General features: G+C 39.4%; 2 protein-coding genes and 1 long non-coding RNA gene across 9 annotated transcripts; 1 reads left to right on the forward strand and 2 right to left on the reverse strand.

Moving 5' to 3' along the window:
* Window positions 1-587: 587 nt before the first annotated feature.
* aftphb (aftiphilin b) lies at window positions 588-11,272 on the reverse strand. Of its 4 annotated transcripts, none has more exons than XM_044213598.1 (10): window positions 11,057-11,272; window positions 7,739-9,291; window positions 7,366-7,538; window positions 6,446-6,572; window positions 6,099-6,155; window positions 5,800-5,922; window positions 5,547-5,607; window positions 1,984-2,064; window positions 1,638-1,761; window positions 588-1,464 (listed from the first exon to the last, which is right to left on the reverse strand). In XM_044213598.1, exons 2-10 carry the CDS (start codon window positions 9,254-9,256, stop codon window positions 1,320-1,322), a joined length of 2,409 nt encoding a protein of 802 aa, XP_044069533.1. In that variant the 5' UTR covers window positions 9,257-9,291; window positions 11,057-11,272; the 3' UTR covers window positions 588-1,319. The 4 variants fall into 4 exon arrangements, with proteins under 4 accessions (XP_044069533.1, XP_044069534.1, XP_044069535.1 ...); XM_044213599.1 differs by lacking the exon at window positions 11,057-11,272 and adding an exon at window positions 10,376-11,034; XM_044213600.1 differs by lacking the exon at window positions 1,984-2,064 and having other exon boundaries at window positions 589-1,464; window positions 11,057-11,271.
* Window positions 11,273-11,428: 156 nt separating this feature from the next.
* On the reverse strand, window positions 11,429-21,348 carry LOC122884154 (zinc finger protein 37-like). Of its 3 annotated transcripts, XR_006379826.1 has the most exons (5): window positions 20,948-21,348; window positions 20,163-20,205; window positions 17,023-19,209; window positions 14,575-16,611; window positions 11,429-13,245 (listed from the first exon to the last, which is right to left on the reverse strand). XR_006379826.1 is itself a non-coding variant. In XM_044213603.1 (4 exons), exons 2-4 carry the CDS (start codon window positions 14,771-14,773, stop codon window positions 12,189-12,191), a joined length of 867 nt encoding a protein of 288 aa, XP_044069538.1. In that variant the 5' UTR covers window positions 14,774-16,611; window positions 17,023-18,080; the 3' UTR covers window positions 11,429-12,188. The 3 variants fall into 3 exon arrangements, 2 of the variants coding, with proteins under 2 accessions (XP_044069538.1, XP_044069537.1); XM_044213603.1 differs by lacking the exons at window positions 20,163-20,205; window positions 20,948-21,348 and having other exon boundaries at window positions 11,429-12,352; window positions 12,742-13,245; window positions 17,023-18,080; XM_044213602.1 differs by lacking the exons at window positions 20,163-20,205; window positions 20,948-21,348 and having other exon boundaries at window positions 14,575-14,843; window positions 17,292-18,080.
* On the forward strand, window positions 21,121-23,058 carry LOC122884156. 2 transcript variants are annotated; one of them, XR_006379829.1, is made up of 3 exons: window positions 21,121-21,258; window positions 21,905-22,105; window positions 22,443-23,058. It is a non-coding gene; the product is annotated as an uncharacterized LOC122884156 (long non-coding RNA). The 2 variants fall into 2 exon arrangements; XR_006379828.1 differs by having other exon boundaries at window positions 21,905-23,058.
* Window positions 23,059-23,082: the final 24 nt, after the last annotated feature.

The following is a 23,082-nucleotide window of genomic DNA, read 5'->3' on the forward strand; positions in this document are numbered from 1 at the left end:
CAAAGTTATCTAAGATCCTGTTTTTATCTGAGTTCCACATGCAGCATGTAAGAAGAAGTGTCTTGGGTAGAGACAAGTGTAAAGCTAATGATCTTCAGAACATTTAATAACTAATGGACAAATCTCAAAACAAATCACTATTAAGCAGTTAATGGACAAATAACTTAATAAAGCTGGTAGGAAACTGAAAAAAGCCCCAATTGTCTACAGCATTTTAAAGTGAGTCTTATAGAGCATCACATAAAGAATTTCTGTCAATTTTAATATAGATATGTCATGTCTATGCATGATGAAAAAGATTTGTACCATTAAAATAGACCATATGTGAACATTGTTACCAGGTGCAACATGCAAACTAAAAATAAATAGTTTTTCCTCCCTTTAAACAGGACGCTATAGGTGAAAGTTAGATTTTTGCAGGTGGTTAATGGTGTAAATGCTAAAACTCCAGGATTAGCTGAGTGTAAAGTAATTGATCAGTAAATGAATAAATGTATGAAGGCATGTAATCTGTAGACAGATGTGTTTTGTTGCAGGAATAATTTTTAGAGTTTAAAATAAATAATGACTGGCCTAAATAACAATAAATGTAAGAGACATCCTGAAGCAGTTTCAGTTGTTTTATTTTCAACTGGAATCAAAAGCCAAATAACCAGCTTTACTGGCTGACAGTCTACAACCATAAGATAAAAAGAGAAGAAATTTCAACTTTTAAAAATTTCCATAGAAAGAAAATACCCTCACAAAGGCCACTTTACTTACTCAGGCCTTATCTAAGTACATTCTTTCCATCTCCCATATCACTTAAGTATAACATTTATCTATAATAATTTTACATAAAAAATAAGATGACATGTTTTATAATATAAATAAATACATAATCAAATATAATTTAAGTTGGTGAGTTTGCTGTAACAGTATCTAGAGTCAAATGTGTGTGTGGGTCAGTTATAAATAGTTCACCACCACAACACTCGACTTAAAGAAGAGTAATACTTGGTGTAAAACAAACAAGATTAAAACTGCAGACCTGCTTCTTTGCACTTTGCAGATTACTGTACATTGAATGCATGAGCTGATACATATGAGGGTATGCTGCCTCTCTACTGACAGAGCTGAATTTTTTTAGGCTTAAAACTGAAGATAGCCAGCAGGTGGAGTATTTTTACCAAAGCTGGAAGATCAACTCACTGTTATAGAGTCGACAATGTCTCTTGTTTCCTTATAGTCCTTCACACTTATGGAGTATTTGAATCCTGCATTAACTGCAATAGGTGGTAGATTAAGCATTAAGTGTAAATGTGTGCAGAGATCACACATCACTGTCGTTTAGGGGAACTGCATTCTTTGGGTACAAGGATGCTTGGGAACATGAGGACCTTGGCCTGCATGAAAGACAGGTTAGGCAGGCCAGAGATCACCTGGCCAGCCTCTGCACTCAGCGCTTCATCCCGCTGAGGTTTCCTGATAAAGAAGACACACAGAGTGAGTATTTAAAGATTAAGATACACATAGATGTTGCATTATTAATACAGTGAGAGAAGCTTGTGTGTGATTCTGATTTTTGTTTCACTGTATGAATGCTTTAAAATGAAAATAAAATATGCAAAGTACATGGATGTTACAACTGAGCTGACCTGACTGAAGTGCTGGTTTTCTCTACAGTGGACATCAGGCGATTCAAAGTGTCCTCCATGTGGCTACTGTTAGCTCCCGTTTCCAGTTTGCTGATGGTCAACTCATACAGCTCACGGTCAACTCCTTTACATGTGAGTGTGTATAACAAACACACATAAAACATGTCATAAAAGGGACAAAGCACTCAATGAGTGTCAAGAGGACTTACACACCCACACCACACGCTAAATTTAGCAACAGTATACTGAATTGCTTGATATCGGTGGCTGCTCTGTGGCTGTTTCTTATAATATAAACCTCATAAATGACAATAAAATCTACATTTCTGCAGTTTCACATGCTGACCTGGAGGAGGACTGCTGCTGCTGCTGCAGGATCTGCTCTCCTCCTCAGGACCAAAATAATCCAGGTTGAGAGCAGAGCAGCCTGTGCTAACAAGAGGAGACAGTGGCTGAGGATTGTTGTGGGGTGAGGAGGGACGGGGGAGCTTGATTTCTTATTCATAAAAGGAGAATGAGCATCTACTTGTGATTGATGTTTTCTCCTTTTCCTGAGACAGCAGGAAGACCGAAAGAGTGACAGACACAGCAAACAAAGCTCAAGAAAGCAATGCAAAGCTTTTGTTATCCAGCATCTTTTTAGATTCAGATTCAGGGGGCCCTTAACCATAAAATATCCAAGCCACCACTTAGCATGAGGTCACTGAAACAATCTGCACATGGAAATAACATGACTCAGGTGACAGGTGGTCCAAACAGCCTCAGTATGTAGTTTGTCAGCTGAAGTATGACTTCCACCTTGATTCTATGCAAAAATAGAAAAAATCAGACACTTGAGTTTGATTTTGTTGTTGTGAAAGATGGTCTCAAGTCTCAATAGATCATTTTATATACTCTTCCTTAACACTTTCAATAATCTAGAAGTTACCTGTCATAATAAATGTTTGCTGTCCCAAAGTGCACCAGTTTAAAAAAGGGTGGACTTAGAGGTGTCTAGGAAATCTAAACGGTTTTGTATCCTTTGTCTTATAAAAACAGCAAAGTGACACCAAATCCCTGCAAGCTGTGTAGTTGTTTGAATACTCCAACTTTGCATTCAACCACAGAGAAAAGTGATACAGCTTCCGATAAGAGAGAAAAGTTGAGGGAAGAGAGGCGAAACCAAGCAGAAAGGATCAACTGATTTATTTCAGTATTTACAAGGATTTCCCACAAGTCCTTATTGTAGTGCAGTAAATCTGAAGAAATAATAAAAACAGCTTTTTGTCAACAAACTATAAAGATAATTTCACCACTTTTTAAGAAAATAATTGCTGGCATAAAGGCACAACTCATTATGAAAAACTGTAACTGCAGTTACAGTTGTAGAAACACTTTTGATTGCTAATAAAATACTGACATGTGGATTTCAGGTATGATTTTTTTGGAAATAAACACTCCTATATCCTATTCTGCATGCTCATACAGTATATGAGTCAGTGCACAGGGAGTAAAAAAAGACAAACAATAAAAGCAGCATAAAGTGACAGCAGTAATCAGGACTGCAGCCTTATGTTTGGCTCCTGTTTTAATTGTGAAATGATGTCTAAGATAGATAATTTCTTTCTTTTATGACAAAAATGCCCCAAACATGTTAACCTAATCACAGAATAAATCAAAACCCCAAAGACAGATTTCATATAACCAACCATATGAAAAAATAATGACATTAAGAAATAAATAATACAGGCTTTTAAATATATGAAGTACATATCCTTTTGTACTAGTGGCTGGTTGCACAGTTTAAAATTACTTAAATTATTTTGATGTGTTCCTACAGTAAATGTGTTTTGACCTTTTTGCTGCACTCAGCACCACCTACAGAGAATACGCTGCCCTCTGCTGTGCATACTTTACTATTACAACACTGTTCTGTTGGCAATATTTGGTATTTATTGACTTGATGTCATCTAATCACTGAACATTTGTCTTCTTTGGGTTGTTGAACTGAACATAAACGATTTTGTCAAACACGGAAAGAAGATTTTTTTTAACTCAGGAGGGTGCTACTGTTGAATCTAAATGTTAATGTTGTTTATATCTGTGGACTCAACTCATCTAGATGTCTTCTAGGAAATTACCAGTAAGTTAATGAAATAGATTTATCAGCTGTTCATCTCCATCTAACGACAATGTGTCAGCTTGCATGCTACAAACCAGAGCTAAAAATCAAACATGTCAGCATGCTGACAAATCAACAGTGCAATACTAAATGTGGAACTGACAATCAGGCAAACAGTTCCTATAGCCTTGAGTAAAAAAAGTTACTTTTACCAATTCTTTCTATTTTTTAAGTTAGTGAATTATCTTTATGAGCAGTATTTATGCTACAAAGTTTTTCTTAATTAAAAGAAATTCTTTATACTTTTGTGTCACCCACTTCAAAAACATGAAGCCGCAAAAATGTGCTGTGCTGCAAAGTCTGTTGTAAGTGACTGTCCTGAAAAGGTCACCTCAGGGCCAATTAATATTTAACCTTTTTTTTTTTACTAGCAGCATTTTATCTGCAACAACAAACTATTTTTAAAGATTTTCCATAAGAAAATCGTGAGGACACCAAAAACAAGCTAAATTGTGCATGCTTTTTCTGGTCTTTTTTTGTGATTTTGTTAGATTTTTTTTATCCCATTTGTTAGATCTTGGTAGGCTCCTTGATCATCTGTCATTAACTGACAAATCCATATATGAAGCTTTATTACCTCCGTGAATTATATTTAACACACTCCATATACAGTAATTTCACGATATCATTATAACAATAATTTTCAGAATTCAAGTTTTACAATGATCTTATTAAATCAAATTAGTACATTTTTCCTGAGCAAATAATGACTCTGATTATCTGTGTAGTTTTCTTTTTAAAATGTTTTCTTTACCAAAAGGTGTCTAACATAACTGAGGGGACCATGAAACCATTTAAAAGCAAATATGAACAAATAAATAGTTTCACACACTTAAGTGTGAAATAAAAGCAAAATTTTGGATGATGCTGTGATATTTATAGGCTAAATCTAAGTGCTTAATATAGTCATGCATTGGGCAAAAGTCAGACTATTATTAACACTGGAAGAGTTAGGAGTTCAACCTTCACAGTGGCCACCAATAAATAAAAATAAAATGGTCCTTTACACATCCATTAAATGAACATGCAGTGCTCTGCAAATGTGACATTAATTTAGCATTACCTTCACATTTTTTGTGTTGTAGTTTTAAAAAGAAACTTCAGAATCATCAAGTAGCACAATAACAGTATGCACATCTTGTTTTCAGTAGCCTTTACCCATATCAGGATGGACACCACAATGTTTCCCCATAACAACTGGTACTGATAAATACTGAGATAAATTCTTTGTAAAAAGTGGCAGCAGATAAAGGTGAGACACCAGAGTAGCTGAAGGAGGGAGAAAAGGGAAGTCAGTACAGTGTTTCCCCTGTAATTGTTCTGGAACAATTGTGATTGATGGGTAATTTTTCTGTTTGGTTGCACATCTGTCTTACTTTGAGACCCAGTTTTGGGTCTGTTAGATGTTATATCTCTGAAAGTGTTCTTGTTTGGACAAATTATAATGCCAACAACATGATTTCTGAACACTGGGTCTACTTCATGTGTTATTCATGAGAGGAAATTCATTTAAATCACAATGTCTTATTTTCACAAAATGCTGTGGTCACCCACTACTGCTGAATAAATAGAGGGGAAACACAGTGTAAACTAAAAGAAGCAGACCATGCCCTGGAGGAAGTGAGGAGGAGTCCAGAGGAGCCCAGAGTAAAAAAGTTTTGGCTCATTAGAAGAAGCCACGCAGGGGATGGCTGATACTGTAGTCTACTTCCGGCCCCAGAAGTGAGGGGCTCGGCGAGGGGACGTACCGTCCTGAGAGCTGCTAAGGCCACGGCTGCTCCAGTCCAGCTGGCTGGAGGGGAGTGCCTCCTATACAGAGAGAAGGAAACAGCATTTAAAACTGTCACTTATCAGAATGCAACAGCAGAGCAAGTTTTATGGTGTCATCAGTAAAATACATGTCTTTAGTAACGGGCCATTTCCCACACAGTAGCTGCATGTCTTATCCTCTAGTCTAATACAGCTGTAATAAGTCAAATAAAATCAAAAAGACCAATTTACCTGCATGGAATCTGGTGAGGGGTCTAGTATGTCCTGGGGCCCTGGAGGTGATTGTGCTGTGACTGCCGTGTGTCCTGGAGAACAGACAGCTGGCACAGAGTCTTTGGTGGGCTCTAGCATTCCCTGATGAGTGAGTAAACAAAGGATGGGATGGAAATTCAAAAACAAGGTTTGGAACAGGGACTGTCAATGGTAACAGCAAGAAAAAAAAAGTATGACAACTGAAACTGCTCATCTTATGCTTCTTCTTCCCAATAAGGCCAAATAAATTTAGTTCACATGTCCTGCAGTTGACTCACCAGGCTGGATGCAAAAGCAGGCACAGCCACTGGCTGCTTCTTCATGCCAATGAACACCTTTCAAAAAGGTAAAGACACACAAAAACAACTTATAATTAGTGCAACAGTATAATGATGATACGCTCAATGTTACAAGCAGCCAACAGGAGTGTAACAGCTTGTAATTCTGCCATTACAGAATTTTTGTCATATTTTAACAAGTCAAGTAGATTGAGCAGGCCTTAGACTCACTATGGGGGACATTGCCTTGACTTAATGTTGTAGTAATAGCTTGTTAACTCAGTTACTGGAGAAGATGCTGTTTGGATCACTAATATACAGTAGTTTTTATGTTTTGCCAAACTCACAATGTTCCTTGTGTCCATACCAAGGCACCTGAGCAGAGTCCTGTTTGTATGAGAACCTCCCCACTGAAACTGGAGGCCAACTGCACTGTGGAGGTCCTGGTGCGGCCACCACACCCCCTGCTGAATCCTGAGAAATGGTGACAAAATAACAAAGTAACATTTTGGTGTATTCAGAGACAATATTAATTAAAAAGGGGATAGGGAAAACTGCTAGTTTAGAATAACTGCTGTAAATCTGAAATGTTAAGGACGGCAACATTTACATTGACAAAACTATTTTCACATCACTTCATTTGAAAATCTAGATTCTTCTTGGCCATTAAAGAGTTGCTACTGATAACTATGATAATGAGCAGTCCACGTTCACAACTGATCTGAATTAACAAACCAAAAAGATGCAAAAAAACGAAGAAAAAAAACCCAGTTAAAAATGGCACGTTATTTATTGACCTAATTTTCCATTCAGACTTTTGTTTTCTGTGCTGAAAAAATGCATAAAGATTGTTTTGTGTCAGTGCACTGGTTCATATCAAAGTGTTTATTGCCCATTTTGTTTGTCATTTCTACTACTGGAGGCAAATCAAACCATCAGTTCATCTGTACTGTAACATGTTTTTGCTTGGATTTTCTGTGATAAATTAAAAACTTTAGTAGGTGGTGCACTTTTCCCTCAGAGACTCAGTCATGGGGCCAAATACCTCTCCCACTAACTCCCCAGTTCATACAGCACTTCTGTATTGTGTTGGCTATTTTTTTTCCAGGAAAGCCCTTCCAGATATCAAGATTTGATGAGCTGGATATAGCTTTGATCACGATTTGTGTTGTAATCATTTGAAACAGAGTTATAAAGCAGATTTTTTTTTAATATTTTATATCCATCATCATCATCACCACCACCACTGCCATGAAGTCATCCTCACCACTGAGATTGGGGACATAGTTCTGGTATCTCCTCCTCGTCCCTCTCAGGGAGGTGTTGGGCATGAAGCAGAGCGCCGAGGCTGAGCACCTCCTCCTCACCCTCCACAGCTAGGACCTCTACCTCGGGAAAACTGGCCAGGAGAAGCTGTTGCACACGGCAGGAAAATGACGCCTAGCCAGAAAATAAAGAGAGAGGGTTCATTTTGCATAATTTTAAGCTTTTACTGTTGTCATTTTATTGCCTGTGAAGCACTTAGAAATGTCTGTCAGGCATGTGACAAACAAGTAAATAAAATATTGACAAGAAAAGGAATACATAAACAAGCCCTGAAAAAAAACAATAAAGCCAGTTTTTAGCGAAACATCTCCCACCTGACAACTGTTCCTCCTGGAAACCCCATATTGCCCTGCCCTGTCCTGCTCCTCCTCAGTGCTCCCATCAGTCTGCAGGCTGCTGACTTGCTCTGTGAACTGTGTCCAAGTTTTCCCTTCCTCCTCAGCCCTCTGGTCCTTAAACTCCGCCCACGACCCCTCTCCATCCTCCTGTGTGGGCGCTGAGCAGAAATCTGCAAAGCTGTCACTCTGTGGGAGGTTTCCTAGACTCTGCACCTCTGAATCAGCTGTTTGGACATGTCCTTGGTCCTTGTGATGCTCAAAACTACAGTCTTTGAAGTCTGCAAATTTGTCTTCTGTATGTGTTCCAGATTGTGATTTGTTGGAGGTAGAAGAAGTTTCCTGAGTCACAGATTGGTCGCAATAATGAAAACCCTTCTCTGCCTGTCTGAGATTTGTCATGCTGTTGTTGACAATAGAGTCAGAACGCCTGTAGTTTCCCAGTTCTTCTTCCTCATCATCAGTCTGGTCCCAGTCAGTCTGATCCTGTTGTGAAGCAAGAGATGAAATATTTGGTTCCAAGTCCGCAAAGGGACCCTCAAATGACAAATCATCACAGAAGGATGCCAGGTCCTCTGAAGCAGACTCATACACACTGAATGTTTGGGGGACAGAAGAAATGCTCTTTTCTCGATCTTCTCTGTCTTCTTCTGACTCTCCATCCTCCTGCACCTCTGTGGTTTGTAAAGAATTAAAACTACGCCTCCTTTCCCTCTGACCGTCCCCAGGGTTGCCTAACTCCTCCTCTCCAGAATGAGGCTCTTCAGATGGAAAATCCAAAGCGGCTGCAGCTTCCTGAGGCTGATGGTGGTCCTGAGATGGTTGCACGAGTGCTGCATCTCTTTTCTCACAGTGCTTGACCTCAGTGCAAACATTTTCTTTTGCCTTATATGCACAACGAGATCTGGGCTCAGAGTCCATAATAACCTCCTGTCCTGGATCACAGATTTCTTCACCCAAGCTGTTTGTCCCATTTGCTCTGCCATCCCATTGCTCTGTGCTGCCCAAGGGAGTGAAGCCACAGCACCAGGGATGTGCTGCCTGCTCTGTAAACACAGTGAAATCAGCAAACCCTGTTTCTTCCCTGGGAGAGCATGCACCCACTGCAGAGGCTATGTGGGTCCCAGAGTTGTGGTCTCTCTCAGAGTACCGATTTGTGAGGTGCACACGTGATTCAGCATTACAATCCTGCCCTTCCACGTGTATCTGGCCCCTGCCGGACCCTGAGTTCAAAGTGGAAGTGGGTTGGAATTGTTCAGCTGGGGGATTAAAGCTGCAGTTGGGTTGATGGGTGGCTGGCTTTATGGTAGGAGAAGGATATCTGAGGCTTGATGGTGAATCAGAAGAATCAGCAAAGCCAGGAGGCAAGCAGGACCCCCCAACAGAGAATCCCCCATAGTCCCCAAACTCGTCCTCCTCTGATCCCGTCTCCCCATCACTATCATCATCCAGTGGAGGGGGGGAGGAGGAGTGCAATGGCATGATGTCTGGCTCCATGGGTTCTCCTAGCAGGACCTGAAGGCCTCATGCACCTGGGAGAGGAAAGTGGACAGGAAGAGGAGCCTAAAGAACAACAGCTTTTTGGGAATCAGAGAAAATGTTTCAGTGTGTTGATGATGGTAATTACTCAGCACAAGATTGTCGGTCTTTTCTAGCACTCTGAGTGTGTTAGGAGAGAAATACTGGTGAAATATTGTCAGAATGAATTTTTCTTTTTGTGTAGACTGTTGGGAAAATTTGCCTGGATTGAGCAAACTATGAAAGTTAGGGTAGGTGGTGTAGCCTTGTCTTTTGGCTAGTCTGTCAGAGCAGTTGTACTATGATGAGATGGCATCCCCTTGACATGCATGCAGAATGAGTGTAAGCAGCTTATCATTGCTAGCTGACGCCTGTATAGACCTTCAAGACTGCCTCAATTGACATCATATTACACACTGACAGCATTACTCTAGTTTTAGCATCCTTACATTGGTTTTGGGTTTGATTTGGGAATCTTACTGATTACTATTAAGGCTAAATTAATGTATGTAATCTAGGTTGGAAACTGATGGCCAAAATAGCTTGGATTGGAGAGCACTACATTGAAAACAAAAAGTGGCACATGGTTCACTGCGGCCCAGAGGATCTCATGCTTGCCCAATTACTATCATCTTTTTAACTGTTTTACATGCTATGCAATCTTGGATTTTATGATTAGTTTTAATGATATTGTTTTTCTCTTTTTATTCCTTTTTCATGTGAAGCACTTTTGTTGGTTTTGATGGTTGCTATACAAACTTAATCATCATCATATATCAAAGTGTTAAACCCCATATATCGGAGACAATACTAGAATATGTAACTATCAGTTTCATGCTTGCTTTTTTTGGAAGTATAAATTTGTTACATATTGATAATTTCCTGGTTTATAGGTGAGGCACTACTGGTTTTGGTTCAGTTCAGACTTTCAGCAGACTGTTAAAAATAGAGGAACCTGCACAAATGATTGTTCCGCATATTAGAAAAAACAAATCTGAACTTTATAAATCTATTGCACCATCTCATCTGTTCACACATCCTCTTTTTGTGTCTCTTAAAAATCATTTGTCAAATGTTTACATCTAACTGAGATATTACCAGCTCTATGACTCCCCTTCTGGTGCTGATCCTGGAGTGGAAAAAGTGGCCAGTACTGGCCGCAGTCAGTAAACTGATACAGGAAACATTATCCGCAGCTTTGTGCTACTTAGCTGAACAGTTCAAACCAATTCCTACGCCTACAGCAGCCACTTCAGGATCATGGATTAGTGCCTGTATTAAACCTTCAACATAAACACACAAGGACTGCTCCCTTGTGTGTAAAGGAAAATAACACGCTGGCTGAATTCAACATCCCTAATAGCTATTTTTACACAACAGATTAACATAAATCTCTGGCTTTGTGAATAATCCGTAAAACAATTACTGACGTCCTGTCATTTTATCCAGTCTCTTATTCCTGGACAGACAGGTGACATGTCATGTCATGACATGGACATGAATGTGAAGCCATGTAAACACAAGTTGTTAGTGAAATGTAAAGCTAGATATTTGTGTTTAATTAACTGTTTAGGTTTAAAATAAGGTGAAAAACCCAAATCGCATTCCGCTACCTTGTTACAACACAGCAACTGATTAGCTTACATTACCACCAGCTAGCTAGTGTAGCCGGTATCTAGCTTAACGTTAGCTATCCGTCAAAAGCAACCAAACGTTGACGTGCTATTTAAATGAGGCTAACAGCTAGCTAAAAATACAAAGTGCCAGATGTGTATTTACCGACACTCATTCACTTAGCCTTCTCGTCACTTCTTGTCTCTCAGTGCCGCAGCATTGCTCTCCATCATCTGCCAACATCATTCTCCCCAAGTGTTAAATGGGACGCGTAAAGAGTGAGGAGCTCTCACTGTGTCCCGTTTCCAGGTGCTGTAATTACTCATCGCGAACGGCAGTTGGGAAAATACCCGGGGTCCATTTTACAGACCAGAAAGTGACTCCTTTTAAAAATAGACGATCTGTGTGCGGACAATAGCACCTCCTACTGGGGAGACTTCGTCCTACACCTCTCTCTTTTTTTAAGCCTTCAACAGTTTATTCTGCTTCTTTACGGTTATGGTTATGTTTTTTCATAGTTATAATAAGTAGCCTCAGTATAGTAGTAGTACATTTTATTTAGTCAAATAAAGAAATGTAATGTGACATTTGGGAATCTAGACATACAGTGTGTTCCTGTCTCTGTGCTGCGATCAATACCAGTGATAGACAGCTCTGGTTCATTTTAGGGTAAGATGGAGCAGTAATCAATGTACCACCCGATACACATGGATCCAAAATTAAGGTATTAGAATTAAAGAGATTATGCTAAAAGATAGTTGTACTGTAATTACTGTTTAACACTGAATCATTTTTGGCTTCTAATGTTGGATCCATGCTTTTCATTGTAACAGTCTACAAGTATCACAAAAAGCTCTTTATCATTACAAAATAGGAAAAAAAAATGTATTTTGTTAACAAAGTAGTGCTAGATAACCATTAAAACAGGTCAGGCTTGAAGTGCAGAGATCTGCAATGCACCAAACCAACAAAACTTCAACAAAGAAAACTGAAGTTTTGAAGTAATCAAGATAACTTGGTCACCACATTGATATTATCGAGAACAAATCTCTCTCTCTCTCTCTCTCACACACACACACACACACACACACACAAGTGCTGCTGTGAAATGTATTCATTACTCAAACTGCCAAGATCCAAATTAGGCTAGGCTTCAGCTGTCAGCAGAGTTGCTGGATGTCCTAACATTTCCTCAAGCGACAATCATTTCATCAGTCTTCAATTATTCATGTCCTACTTACAGTCTCAATAAAGAAAGCTTTAATTGGACTAGTCACACTCCTTCACACACACTGCTTTAAAACACCAAACAAAACTTTGTTGCACCCCTGATCACTGGATTCAAAAGGTTGTGGTCTGAAACAGGAGACATTTTCTCAGACAGCTGTGATTGTTTTTCTTTTTCCTCTGAACGGTCTCCATGTTGGTTTTCGGACAGTGTGAGCGAGCCTGGTTCCAGACCTGTGAATCACCGTTTACATTTTTGATTTGTTCAGATTCAGATAATGAATAACAAATAATGAATATAGTGAAACAAATGTCAATTTAGTCTGATGGTCAGACAAAAGGTTACACAATAGTGTAGGGTTTCCTGGCTTCATGGATCTTCTTATGGACACGCAGGTTTGAAGCTGTGTGAAATTTTTTACCACAAACCAAACAGCAAAATGACTTCTTCTCTTTGGGCGCCGTCGTACCACAGGTTTTGAGATGGTAGCTATGGGCGACCATTTTCCCACACGATTTGCAAAAATATGGCTTTTCCCCTGTGTGCGTCCTCAAGTGTACATTGAGATTTGAATTTTGAGCAAATGATTTCCTACAAAAAGAACATGTGTGTGGCCTTTCACCTGTGTGAATTCTTAAATGCACAGCCAGATGGTCCCGACGGGCAAACTTCTTGTCACATTCGGAGCATTTAAAGGCCTTTTCTCCCATGTGAATCTCATCCACGTGCCTGATCAGATCAGAGTCCCTGTGAAACTGCTTGCCACAGAAACGGCAAGCCTTTTCATCCTTCTGGGCTTGTTCCTGCTTCGTAAAAGCAGTGTCACCGAGCCTCGGACCACAAGAGGGTGAGCCATCGCTCCCATGCCATTCATCATCTTCATTCAATGTCACAGTTATAGCGCTGAAAGTTGGGAACAGCTGGCAGTCTGTCTGACTAGTTGTTTCTGATTGAGTGAGTCTGACTTTGACATCCTCAGAAGAATCATCCTCCAGGTGTGGAATAATACAGAGATCCACCTTCTCTTCTTTCACCTGATGGGAGTCACGGGTCTCATTTTCCTCCACAATAGGAAGCTGGTCAGGCTGCTGTGAAGGCAAAACCTCCTCAGAGACCGACTGGGTGTCTATAAGACAGAGAAGGCACATGCTATAACCTGTTAAATAACCCAGTTACAGCGGTGGAATATAACTAAGTTTACTTTACCTGAGTATTTTAATCTAATGCCACTTTCTACTTCTACTCCACTCTAATTCAAAGGGAAATACTATACTTTTTACTCCACAACATGTATTTTACAGCTTTAGTTATAAGTGATTTTACAAATTAACATTTTTACATACAAAACACATGAAAATGTAAAAGTAGAGCTGAAACAATTAGTTGAATGACAAATTAATTGGCAACTATTATGATAATCATTTTTCATGCAAAAACATTTCATGGTTCCAGCTTCACAAATGTGTGGATTTCCTGCTTTTCATTTTAATTATTAGGCATGTGGCAAAGGACCAAAAAGCAGGAGAATATACAGACCCCGGATTTGCATGATTCACGTGGGTCACATTTTCAGGTTAGAAAACCCAGAACTGCTGATTAATCCAGAAGAATCACATCCCTAAATTATTTAAATGTATTGTTAAAAAATGTTTAGGTTTAGACTATTGGTTGGACATAACAAGCATTGTGAAGATGTCTCTTTTGGTTCTGATGATGAGCTTGTGATGAGCACTTCCCACTGATTTTTTACAAACCAAACAATCAATCGATTAATCGAAACAATAATAAGCACAATAATCTATAATGAAAATAATCATCAGTTGCAGTCCTATTTAAAATGGTTAAAATTAGCTCCACCTCAAACAACTACAACAGTTACATACCGTTTTTATATTAATACATGAGTAATAAATAATCTACTGATATAATACATAATAATATATCAGTCACAGGGGCCATTTTTCCGGATTATAATAACAAACGTCTACTTGAGTAACATTTTCACGACGTTTACTTGTAATGGAGTATTTTACAGTGTTGTGTTAGTACTTAAGTAATGGATCTGAATACTACCTTCACCACTGGTTATATTTAAGACAAAGATGCTGTATTTGTACAAGTGCAAGTAAGACGTGTTTTAGTCAGATGTTTTCAAAGCGCCAAATGTGGGAGGATCAACTTAATTTTTACAGCCATTACAGTTTAATCTGTGTTCATGAAGTTGCCTTGATTTCCTCCAGCGACTTAGCTAAAATGTCACATAAAGTTGGGAAGTACGATATGGGCTGATCCATCAAAAATATCTTTATGGAGTTGTAGGATGCTAATTATCTACTAGCTGACAACTTTAGCTGCTGTGTTTGCTAATGTCACTAGCTGTAGCCAATCTGTTGCCTAGCAACGATTTACGGCTTCTTAGCAACCAGCCAGAGGCTACATTAAAGACGACACAAACCTGCTCTGAATAATATCACTTTAGGGTTTAAAACGGTCAGCTGCTCGAGCTGCTTTTTCAGCTGGTTGACTTCTCTCTTGGAGCGGGCAGCTTCATCCTGATACTCTGCTATCGTCTTTTCAACAAGTCCAAAGATTTCCTCGGCAGCCGCTGCCAGTCGCTCGTTGACCAGCAGTCTGAGCAGCTGCGTCCCCGACATGATGGAGCACCGACTAACGTTACCGGTAAATGTGGAGGGTGGCACGCGGACTTTAAAATAAGGAAATAAACTATTCGGGAACCGAAAGCCGCACAGTTAAATAAACTAACCACGGATGTATAATAACACCAACTAACCAATGGGGCAACGTGAGTTGAATATTTCCAGTACAACGTCATGACGTACAGGATTAATTCTCACCAGCGCCCCCTGCTGCCGTGGATGGCTTTCTGTTTCCAAATGTGCGAGTTATAACCATACACCATGTATAAAACAAGTTATAACAAATACTGAAAAATTAATTAGAGAAAAAAGATACATGTTTGCATTACAAATTTTGAGAGGGCTTGCTAAAAAATGTATAATAATAAAAACATATGTAGCTACTGTACAAACCAAAAATGAGTTTGTTTTATTTTATAAAGACAAAGTATGAAAAAACAACTTTTACATTTTATTTGTCTTCTTTAAAAGAATTGGTTATTTTATGAACAAAGTGTGAAACTGCAAACCCTCAGAAGAAGTTTGAGAACAAGTTTGAGACACTGAATGACAAAATGTGGACACACATAAGTGGATCATGGCAAAGCTGCTTCACTGCTCCTCTTCCCATCCATTTCCCTCATGAGCTCTCTTTCTCCTAAAGAAAATAATTCTGAGCAGATAACAGAAGTACAAAGTGGAGGGGAGGATGGAGTGAGGGTGGAGGTGTTCGTCTCGTGGGACAGTTTTTCAGGCTCCACCATAAATGAAAAAAAAACATTAGTTCCAGATGTAGCAGTCAACTCATAACTGACACAGCCAAATATTTTTATTATATCCACAGAAACAATGAAACAATTTCTTACGCAGATAAATTTCAACATATTTACAAATATATTGCTTTTGTGAGAGATTGTAGCTGAAACAGGCCATTCCTAAATACTGGATGTAAGTTTTATTTATTCATTTTTGAAAAACACATTTGGTGTCACAAAGACTCTGACGTTCTCTCATACAGATTTAACTTTTCTCTTCTAACTCCTGTCCTTGCAGTTTCTTCCTGATGTATCGTTTCCATGACTCGTGAACCTCCATATGCATCTTCAGGTCTGAATCTGTGTGAAAAGTTCTGCCACACGTTAAGCAGCGAAAGGACTTATTTGTGCTTTTATGTTGTGTCCCTGTGCAGTGTTTAGCATGCTTGCTACTGGCAAACCTCTTGTCACATTTAGCACAAAAATATGGTTTTTCCCCAGTATGCTGTCTCATGTGAACAAGTCGACTTGCGTTCTCAACAAAGGTTTTGTCACAGTAATCACATCTGAAGGGCTTTTCACCTGCATGAATTCTTGAATGCAGAACTAGCTGGTACCTTTGTTCAAACTTCTTGTTGCACTCCAGGCATTTAAAGCCTTTTTGCCCTTTGTGACTCTTGTCTACATGCCTTATAAGAAAAGAGTCCCTCTTAAAACTTTTACCACAAAAACTGCAAGACTTTTCTTCCCTCGGAGGCTGTTCCAGTTGCACAACAACTTCAAAGCTTTGACTCTGACGAGGCGACGATGACCCATCACTTTCTTTCTGTTTGTCGTCCACGCTTTCGTTTACACTCACGGTTACAGCAGTGGAAGACAGGAACAGCTCACAGTTAGTGGTTGGTTCTGATTTAAGAAGTCTGACTTCAGCATCGTTGGAAGTATCAGCCTCCATGTCCGCACTGATACACTGATCCACCTGCTCCTCTTTGACCTGCGGGTGCTGTTGGATCTCTGTTTCCTCCAGAACGGGAATCTCTTCCACCTTAATGTCACATTGCTGCAGTGAAGGATGAAGTTCCTCAGAGACCGGCTGGGCGTCTAAAGGGCAGAGAGGACACATGATATAACCTGTTAAATAACCCAGTTATATCCAACACAAATATATTTGTACAAGTGCAAGTAAGACGTGTTTTAGTCAGATGTTTTCAAAGCGCCAAATGTGGGAAGATCAACTTAATTTTTACAGCCATTACAGTTTAATCTGTGTTCATGAAGTTGCCTTGATTTCCTCCAGCGACTTAGCTAAAATGTCACATAAAGTTGGGAAGTACGATATGGGCTGATCCATCAAAAATATCTTTATGGAGTTGTAGGATGCTAATTATCTACTAGCTGACAACTTTAGCTGCTGTGTTTGCTAATGTCACTAGCTGTAGCCAATCTGTTGCCTAGCAACGATTTACGGCTTCTTAGCAACCAGCCAGAGGCTACATTAAAGACGACACAAACCTGCTCTGAATAATATCACTTTAGGGTTTAAAACGGTCAGCTGCTCGAGCTGCTTTTTCAGCTGGTTGACTTCTCTCTTGGAGCGGGCAGCTTCATCCTGATACTCTGCTATCGTCTTTTCAACAAGTCCAAAGATTTCCTCGGCAGCCGCTGCCAGTCGCTCGTTGACAAGCAGTCTGAGCAGCTGCGTCCCCGACATGATGGAGCACCGACTAACGTTACCGGTAAATGTGGAGGGTGGCACGCGGACTTTAAAATAAGGAAATAAACTATTCGGGAACCGAAAGCCGCACAGTTCAGTAACAGGAAGTTAATGCTTCAATTTCAACGTCATGACGCACAGGATTAATTCTCACCAGCGCCCCCTGCTGCCGTGGATGGCTCTCTGTTTCAAATGAATGACTGTCAATTAGAGAAACAAAGTACATGTATGTATTACAAATATCCAGAGGGTTTACTAAAACATTAACATATGTAGCTACTGTACAAACCAAAAATGAGTTACCTTTATTTTATACAGACAAAGTATGAAAAAACAACTTGTACATTTTATTTTCCTTCTTTACAAGAATTGGTTGTTATTTTATGAACAAAGTGTGAAACTGCAAACCCTCAGAAGAAGTTTGAGAAACTTAATGAGCACAGTGGGATTACCACTTTGTTTCTTTCCAAATGTTTTACTTGCACTGTGTGACGATGTGGTTATTTGTACACATCAGCAACGGTTCCTGACCCAGCCCAAACTCTCTAAAGACAAGGAAAAACCTTTAGGGCAAAGGGGGAAAAAGTGGAAGTATCTTGGGGAGAGGAACTATAGAGAGAGAGAGATCCCTCCTCCTTGATGGCAACACTTGTTTATTATGCTTGTGTACGATACAACAAGCAAAAACATATGGCTTGGAATCCATAGGTCATTTGGGACAGTTTATTTGCTTCTCCACCATAAATGAAAAAAATAACATTTGATAACATTTTTGATGACTCTGGATGCACGTTTACTGATTCATTTTTGAAAAACACATTTGGTGTCACAAAGACTCTGACGTTCTCTCATACAGCTTTAACTTTCCTCTTCTAACTCCTGTCCTTGCAGTTTCTCACTGATGTGTCGTTTCCATGACTCGTGAACCTCCATGTGCACCTTCAGGTCTGAATCTGTGTGAAACGTTCTGCCACATGTTAAGCAGCGAAAGGACTTATTTGTGCTTTTATGTTGTGTCCCTGTGCACAGTTTAAGATGATGGCTACTGGCAAACCTCTTGCAACATTTCTTACAAAAATATGGTTTCTCTCCAGTATGCTGTCTCATGTGAACAATACGATTAGAGTTCTGAGTGAACGTTTTGCCACAGAAATCACAACTGAAGGGTCTTTCACCGGTGTGAACTCTCGCATGCAGAACAAGCTGGTGCTTTTGATTAAAGTCCTTGTTGCATTCAAGGCATTTAAAGGCCTTCTCCTCTTTGTGATTCTCATCTACATTCTCTGTTTCTGGTGCGATTTTGCACTCATTCTGCATTTTGCAAAATCTGAAGTGATTGCTCGTGGCAAAACTTTTCCCACATTTCTTACAAAAATACGGTTTCTCTCCAGTATGCACCCTCATGTGAGCAAGACGACTTGAGTTCTGAGTAAAGGTTTTGTCACAGTAATCACATCTGAAGGGCTTTTCACCTGTGTGAATTCTTGAATGCAGAACTAGCTGGTACCTTTGTTCAAACTCCTTGTTGCACTCCAGGCATTTAAAGGCTTTGTGCCCTTTGTGACTCTTGTCTACATGCCTTATAAGAAAAGAGTCCCTCTTAAAACTTTTACCACAAAAACTGCAAGACTTTTCTTCCCTCGGAGGCTGTTCCAGTTGCACAACAACTTCAACGCTTTGACGAGGCGACGATGACCCATCACTTTCATTCTGTTTGTCGTCCACGCTTTCGTTTACACTCACGGTTACAGCAGTGGAAGACGGGAACAGCTCACAGTTAGTGGTTGGTTCTGATTTAAGAAGTCTGACTTCAGCATCGTTGGAAGTATCAGCCTCCATGTCCGCACTGATACACTGATCCACCTGCTCCTCTTTGACCTGCGGGTGCTGTTGGATCTCTGTTTCCTCCAGAACGGGAATCTCTTCCACCTTAATGTCACATTGCTGCAGTGAAGGATGAAGTTCCTCAGAGACCGGCTGGGCGTCTAAAGGACAGAGAGGATATAGCCATATACAGGATTTTTGAGGCTATTGATAGTTTTAAAAATATGATAACCACATATTGGCTGATATTAATGTTCTTTACACAACCCATAACATAAATTTAAAATATTAATATGGTTCCCTTAAATTTTTGCAACCAAGAAATGTACTACGGAGTACATTTTACAGTTGCAGAATAAACTTGTCACTACTCTCTGGTGGACAAACTAAATGTTTCAAAACATATCTTTTTCTGTGCTTCAGTTTCTTGTCATTAATCAGCTGACATTTTCACCGATATTGATATATCTGCAATGACCGGTCAGGCTCAACTAAAGATATTTGCATATACATAGATTCTGGATTTTTTTAAAGAGGGAGAAGGAGTAGAACCAGTTCATTAAACTTTCTTGTGGAAAAAAAATCCAGATCAGACACAAATTATTATTCAAAGCAGAGTATTTTATGTCTCAAAACATGTCTGGAGGAGATCTTTAAGTAACTATTATCTACCGTACTTTAGCTTGATATGTGTAACCTTTTGTTATGTCAGGTCTCCAGCATTTATGTAAAAACATATCACCAGATGACATTGGTATCTACCTTGGTTTGGTTTATTAACAGAGTTTCTCATTCATAGACTTAGATGTGGCAGCTTGTGTTTAAACTGGGACAAAGACAAAGTCATTCATTAAAAAATAAGTGTATTTGGTATTCTGGTGACCGAATTGTTAAGCTGCAGGCCATATAACTGCAACGTCCCCGGTTCAACCTTTGATGCATGTCATACCCTTTTCTACCTCTCTCCCTCCATGTTTCCTGTCTGTCTCTATACTTTCAACCGTCCAGTAAAAAAATGCCAGCACTTTCTTTCTGACTACTTTCTGGTACTTTCTCTCTGGGCTTGCAGTGGGAAAAAAAATAAAAATAGCAGTCCTTACTCCTCACGTCTTACCTTGAGAGGAATGAGAATCCTTGGTCCTGTCGTTTTCTGAATCCTGTTATTATAGGGAAGACAAAATGAACACTTTTATCTCTGATTTAAGTACATAACTATTACAAAACAGTGCTATAAATGTGGTTGATCTAGTTTAGGGCTTCAACTAACAATTACTTTCATTGTAAATTAATTTGCAGATTATTATTATTATTATTGATTAATTATTTAATGGCTGGCCTCTAAAATGTAAGAAAATGGTGAAAAATTCTCTTCAGATGTCTTGTTTTTTTTTCCGACCAACAGTCCAAAGATATTCAGTTTACTATCACATAACACATAAGTCAAAGAAAAGCAGCAAATCCTCACAATTTAGAAGCTCGAACTAGGTAGTATTCAGTGTTTTTGCTTGAAAAATAAATGATTAATCACTTATCTGCTAATCGACTTACTGATTAATCGTTTCAGCTCTAATATAGTTTGAATGACAATTAAGATAAGATGCATTATTTCAACCACCTTACTGTGCAAATCTGTCGTAAATTTTAAGACTGCTCTTCTCTTTGACTTATAAAATAACTTCGATGCACCTGACATTTGGGAGCAGATTTGACGTCTTTGGAGACTGTTTCAAGATGTTATGACAATAATTTACAGCTGACAATTCTGTCATTATCATTAACGCTATTTACGAAAATAATCGTCCAGCGGTTGAGTTTTGTAATGTAGCTAATCTAATCTCTTCATAACATGTAAGGTTTCTTACAAAATAAACACAAGGACAAAATATGATCAATATCAACCTTAGACTCCGTTACACTTGGTTGTAGCTTGCACGAGGTCAGAAAACGGTGCATCGTGTCGGTCCTCGGCTGTACGTTAACTGTGTAATGCTCCGGAACAAAATGCTCTGAGCATACAATATATTTCTTCAGCTCGTCCAGGGGCGTATTTACATCGATGTTCAAGGCAAACAGCCATAGTTTCAGCCGCTCAGGTTCCCTTAGTGGAAGGCGGTGAAACGACAAAGCAGTGCCAGTCTTTGCTTTATTTCTGCATTTCTTCACAGCGCAGGAGTGAGGCATAGTATAACTAACTGCCTCATCTTAATATTGTATGTATGCTAACGTTAGCTTTCTAGCTTAGCTTAGCTTAGCATTAGTACTTCTTCTTCGTCTTCTTCTTTTTCTTCTTCTTCTATTTTGATTGGCGGTTGGCAACCATCTTGTATGTACATTACCGCCACCTACCGGACCGAAGTGTGGAACAATAGATTGGCAGACAAATAAGACACACACAAAAAAAGAAAAACTAAATAAAATAAAAAGACAAAAAAATAAAGAAAGCACTTACATTCTTTCTATTAACCCTCTTTCCTTCAGGTATTTAATTAGGTGATTGTATATTCCTAGTGCCGCATCTCCAAGTATGTTCCCTACAGTGAAACTTAGCTTTCTTTAGTGCTGATGTCAGTTCCTTCCTTTCTTGTACTCTAGCAGCGCATGCTGGACAGATTCAGGATTTCCAGTGGGTGCATCTACCAGTTGGGTGTTTACCTATTTTATGAAGTGTCTTATTAAGTCCAGTATGTCCTATCCTTAGACGGTAATGACTGCTTCTTCCTTTCGGTTCCTGCCCAGCCTTCTTCCCGAACCCAACCTGTTTCTGAATATTATAAATATGTCTTCCTGTATTGTTTATGTCCCAGCATTCTTGCCATACTTTTTTCATTTGTCTCTTAATGATTGTTTTACCCTCAGCTTGAAGTCTCTCCCTCCTGCCTTTCCTGGATACTTTCAAGCACAGCAGAGAAGACATCATTTTCAACAGCAACATGAATGACTCAAACTCCTGATCTAGCCTGAAAAAGAGCAGTGGACAGAGCTGAGGACGTGATTTCTCGTCATGTGGACTGAAGACTACGGTTTCTCTCCTGTGTGGATTCTCTTACGGACACACAGGTAGGTGGCTCTGGGTGAAAGATTTGCCGACAAGGTCTCCCTCCGGTGTGGGTTCGCAGGTGCACCAGGAGGTGGTCTCTAAGCAGGAACACCTTGCTGCAGTCGTTGCACTTAAAAGGCCTCTCATCCACGTGTCTTACAAGGTCAACATCCTTTATAAAGCAAGCACAGCAAATGTGACCTCAGTGTGAGATTGTAAATGATCAGATAAACCTTCTCTGGTCTCAAATATGTTTCCACAGCAAATACTACCACAGGCTCTGTGAGCTGAGGTACTCTGGGGAACAGCAGCTCATGTTTAGCTGCCACTCTTTTTCTTCTTTATTTACATGAGCAGCAGCAGAGCAGCACTTTGTTCCACAAAGTTGGAGGGAGCGGCCTCCGGCGTCGCTGTCAGCTCCATTTCTTCCTCTTTGATCTGCTGGAATAACTGATCTTGGCTCTGCTGCGGCTCCATGTTGGGATCCCACTCCTGCTGAGGGGGAAACATCTCTTCTGAGACTTCAGAGACATCTGTTAAACATAAACTAAAAAGAAAACTAAACAAAGAACATTTACTCATTCAGATTTAGTTTTTTTTACTCAAGCTCTGGAATAAAAATAGGTATGTTTGTCCTCTCTTTCTGTCAGTCATTCTTCATTTTCTGACTCTCTGTTTTTATTGGGAGGCTTACAGTAGAAAAGCCTATTGGTGAAATAAAGCTTGAACAACAACTTGAACAATTTCCAGGAGAGAACGTGTTCTTCCTTTGGTTTGAAACACTTAAATTATATTTATCAAAAGTTAAACTTTTGACTTCTGAAACATTGAATGTTTTGAATGATTTGTTTTTCTTTAAGGTTATGAAGATATTTCCAGTTAGGATATGAGACTCGTACTGGTTATTGTCTGATCTGCTTCCTCCAGAGTCCTGTTTGAATGTTTCTTGTTGATAAAATCACTTTCCCCCCTATTTTCTGTGTTTGACGTATTGTTT

Source organism: Siniperca chuatsi, linkage group LG11 (genome assembly GCF_020085105.1).
Source record: "Siniperca chuatsi isolate FFG_IHB_CAS linkage group LG11, ASM2008510v1, whole genome shotgun sequence".
NCBI classification, from domain to species: Eukaryota; Metazoa; Chordata; class Actinopteri; order Centrarchiformes; family Sinipercidae; genus Siniperca; species Siniperca chuatsi.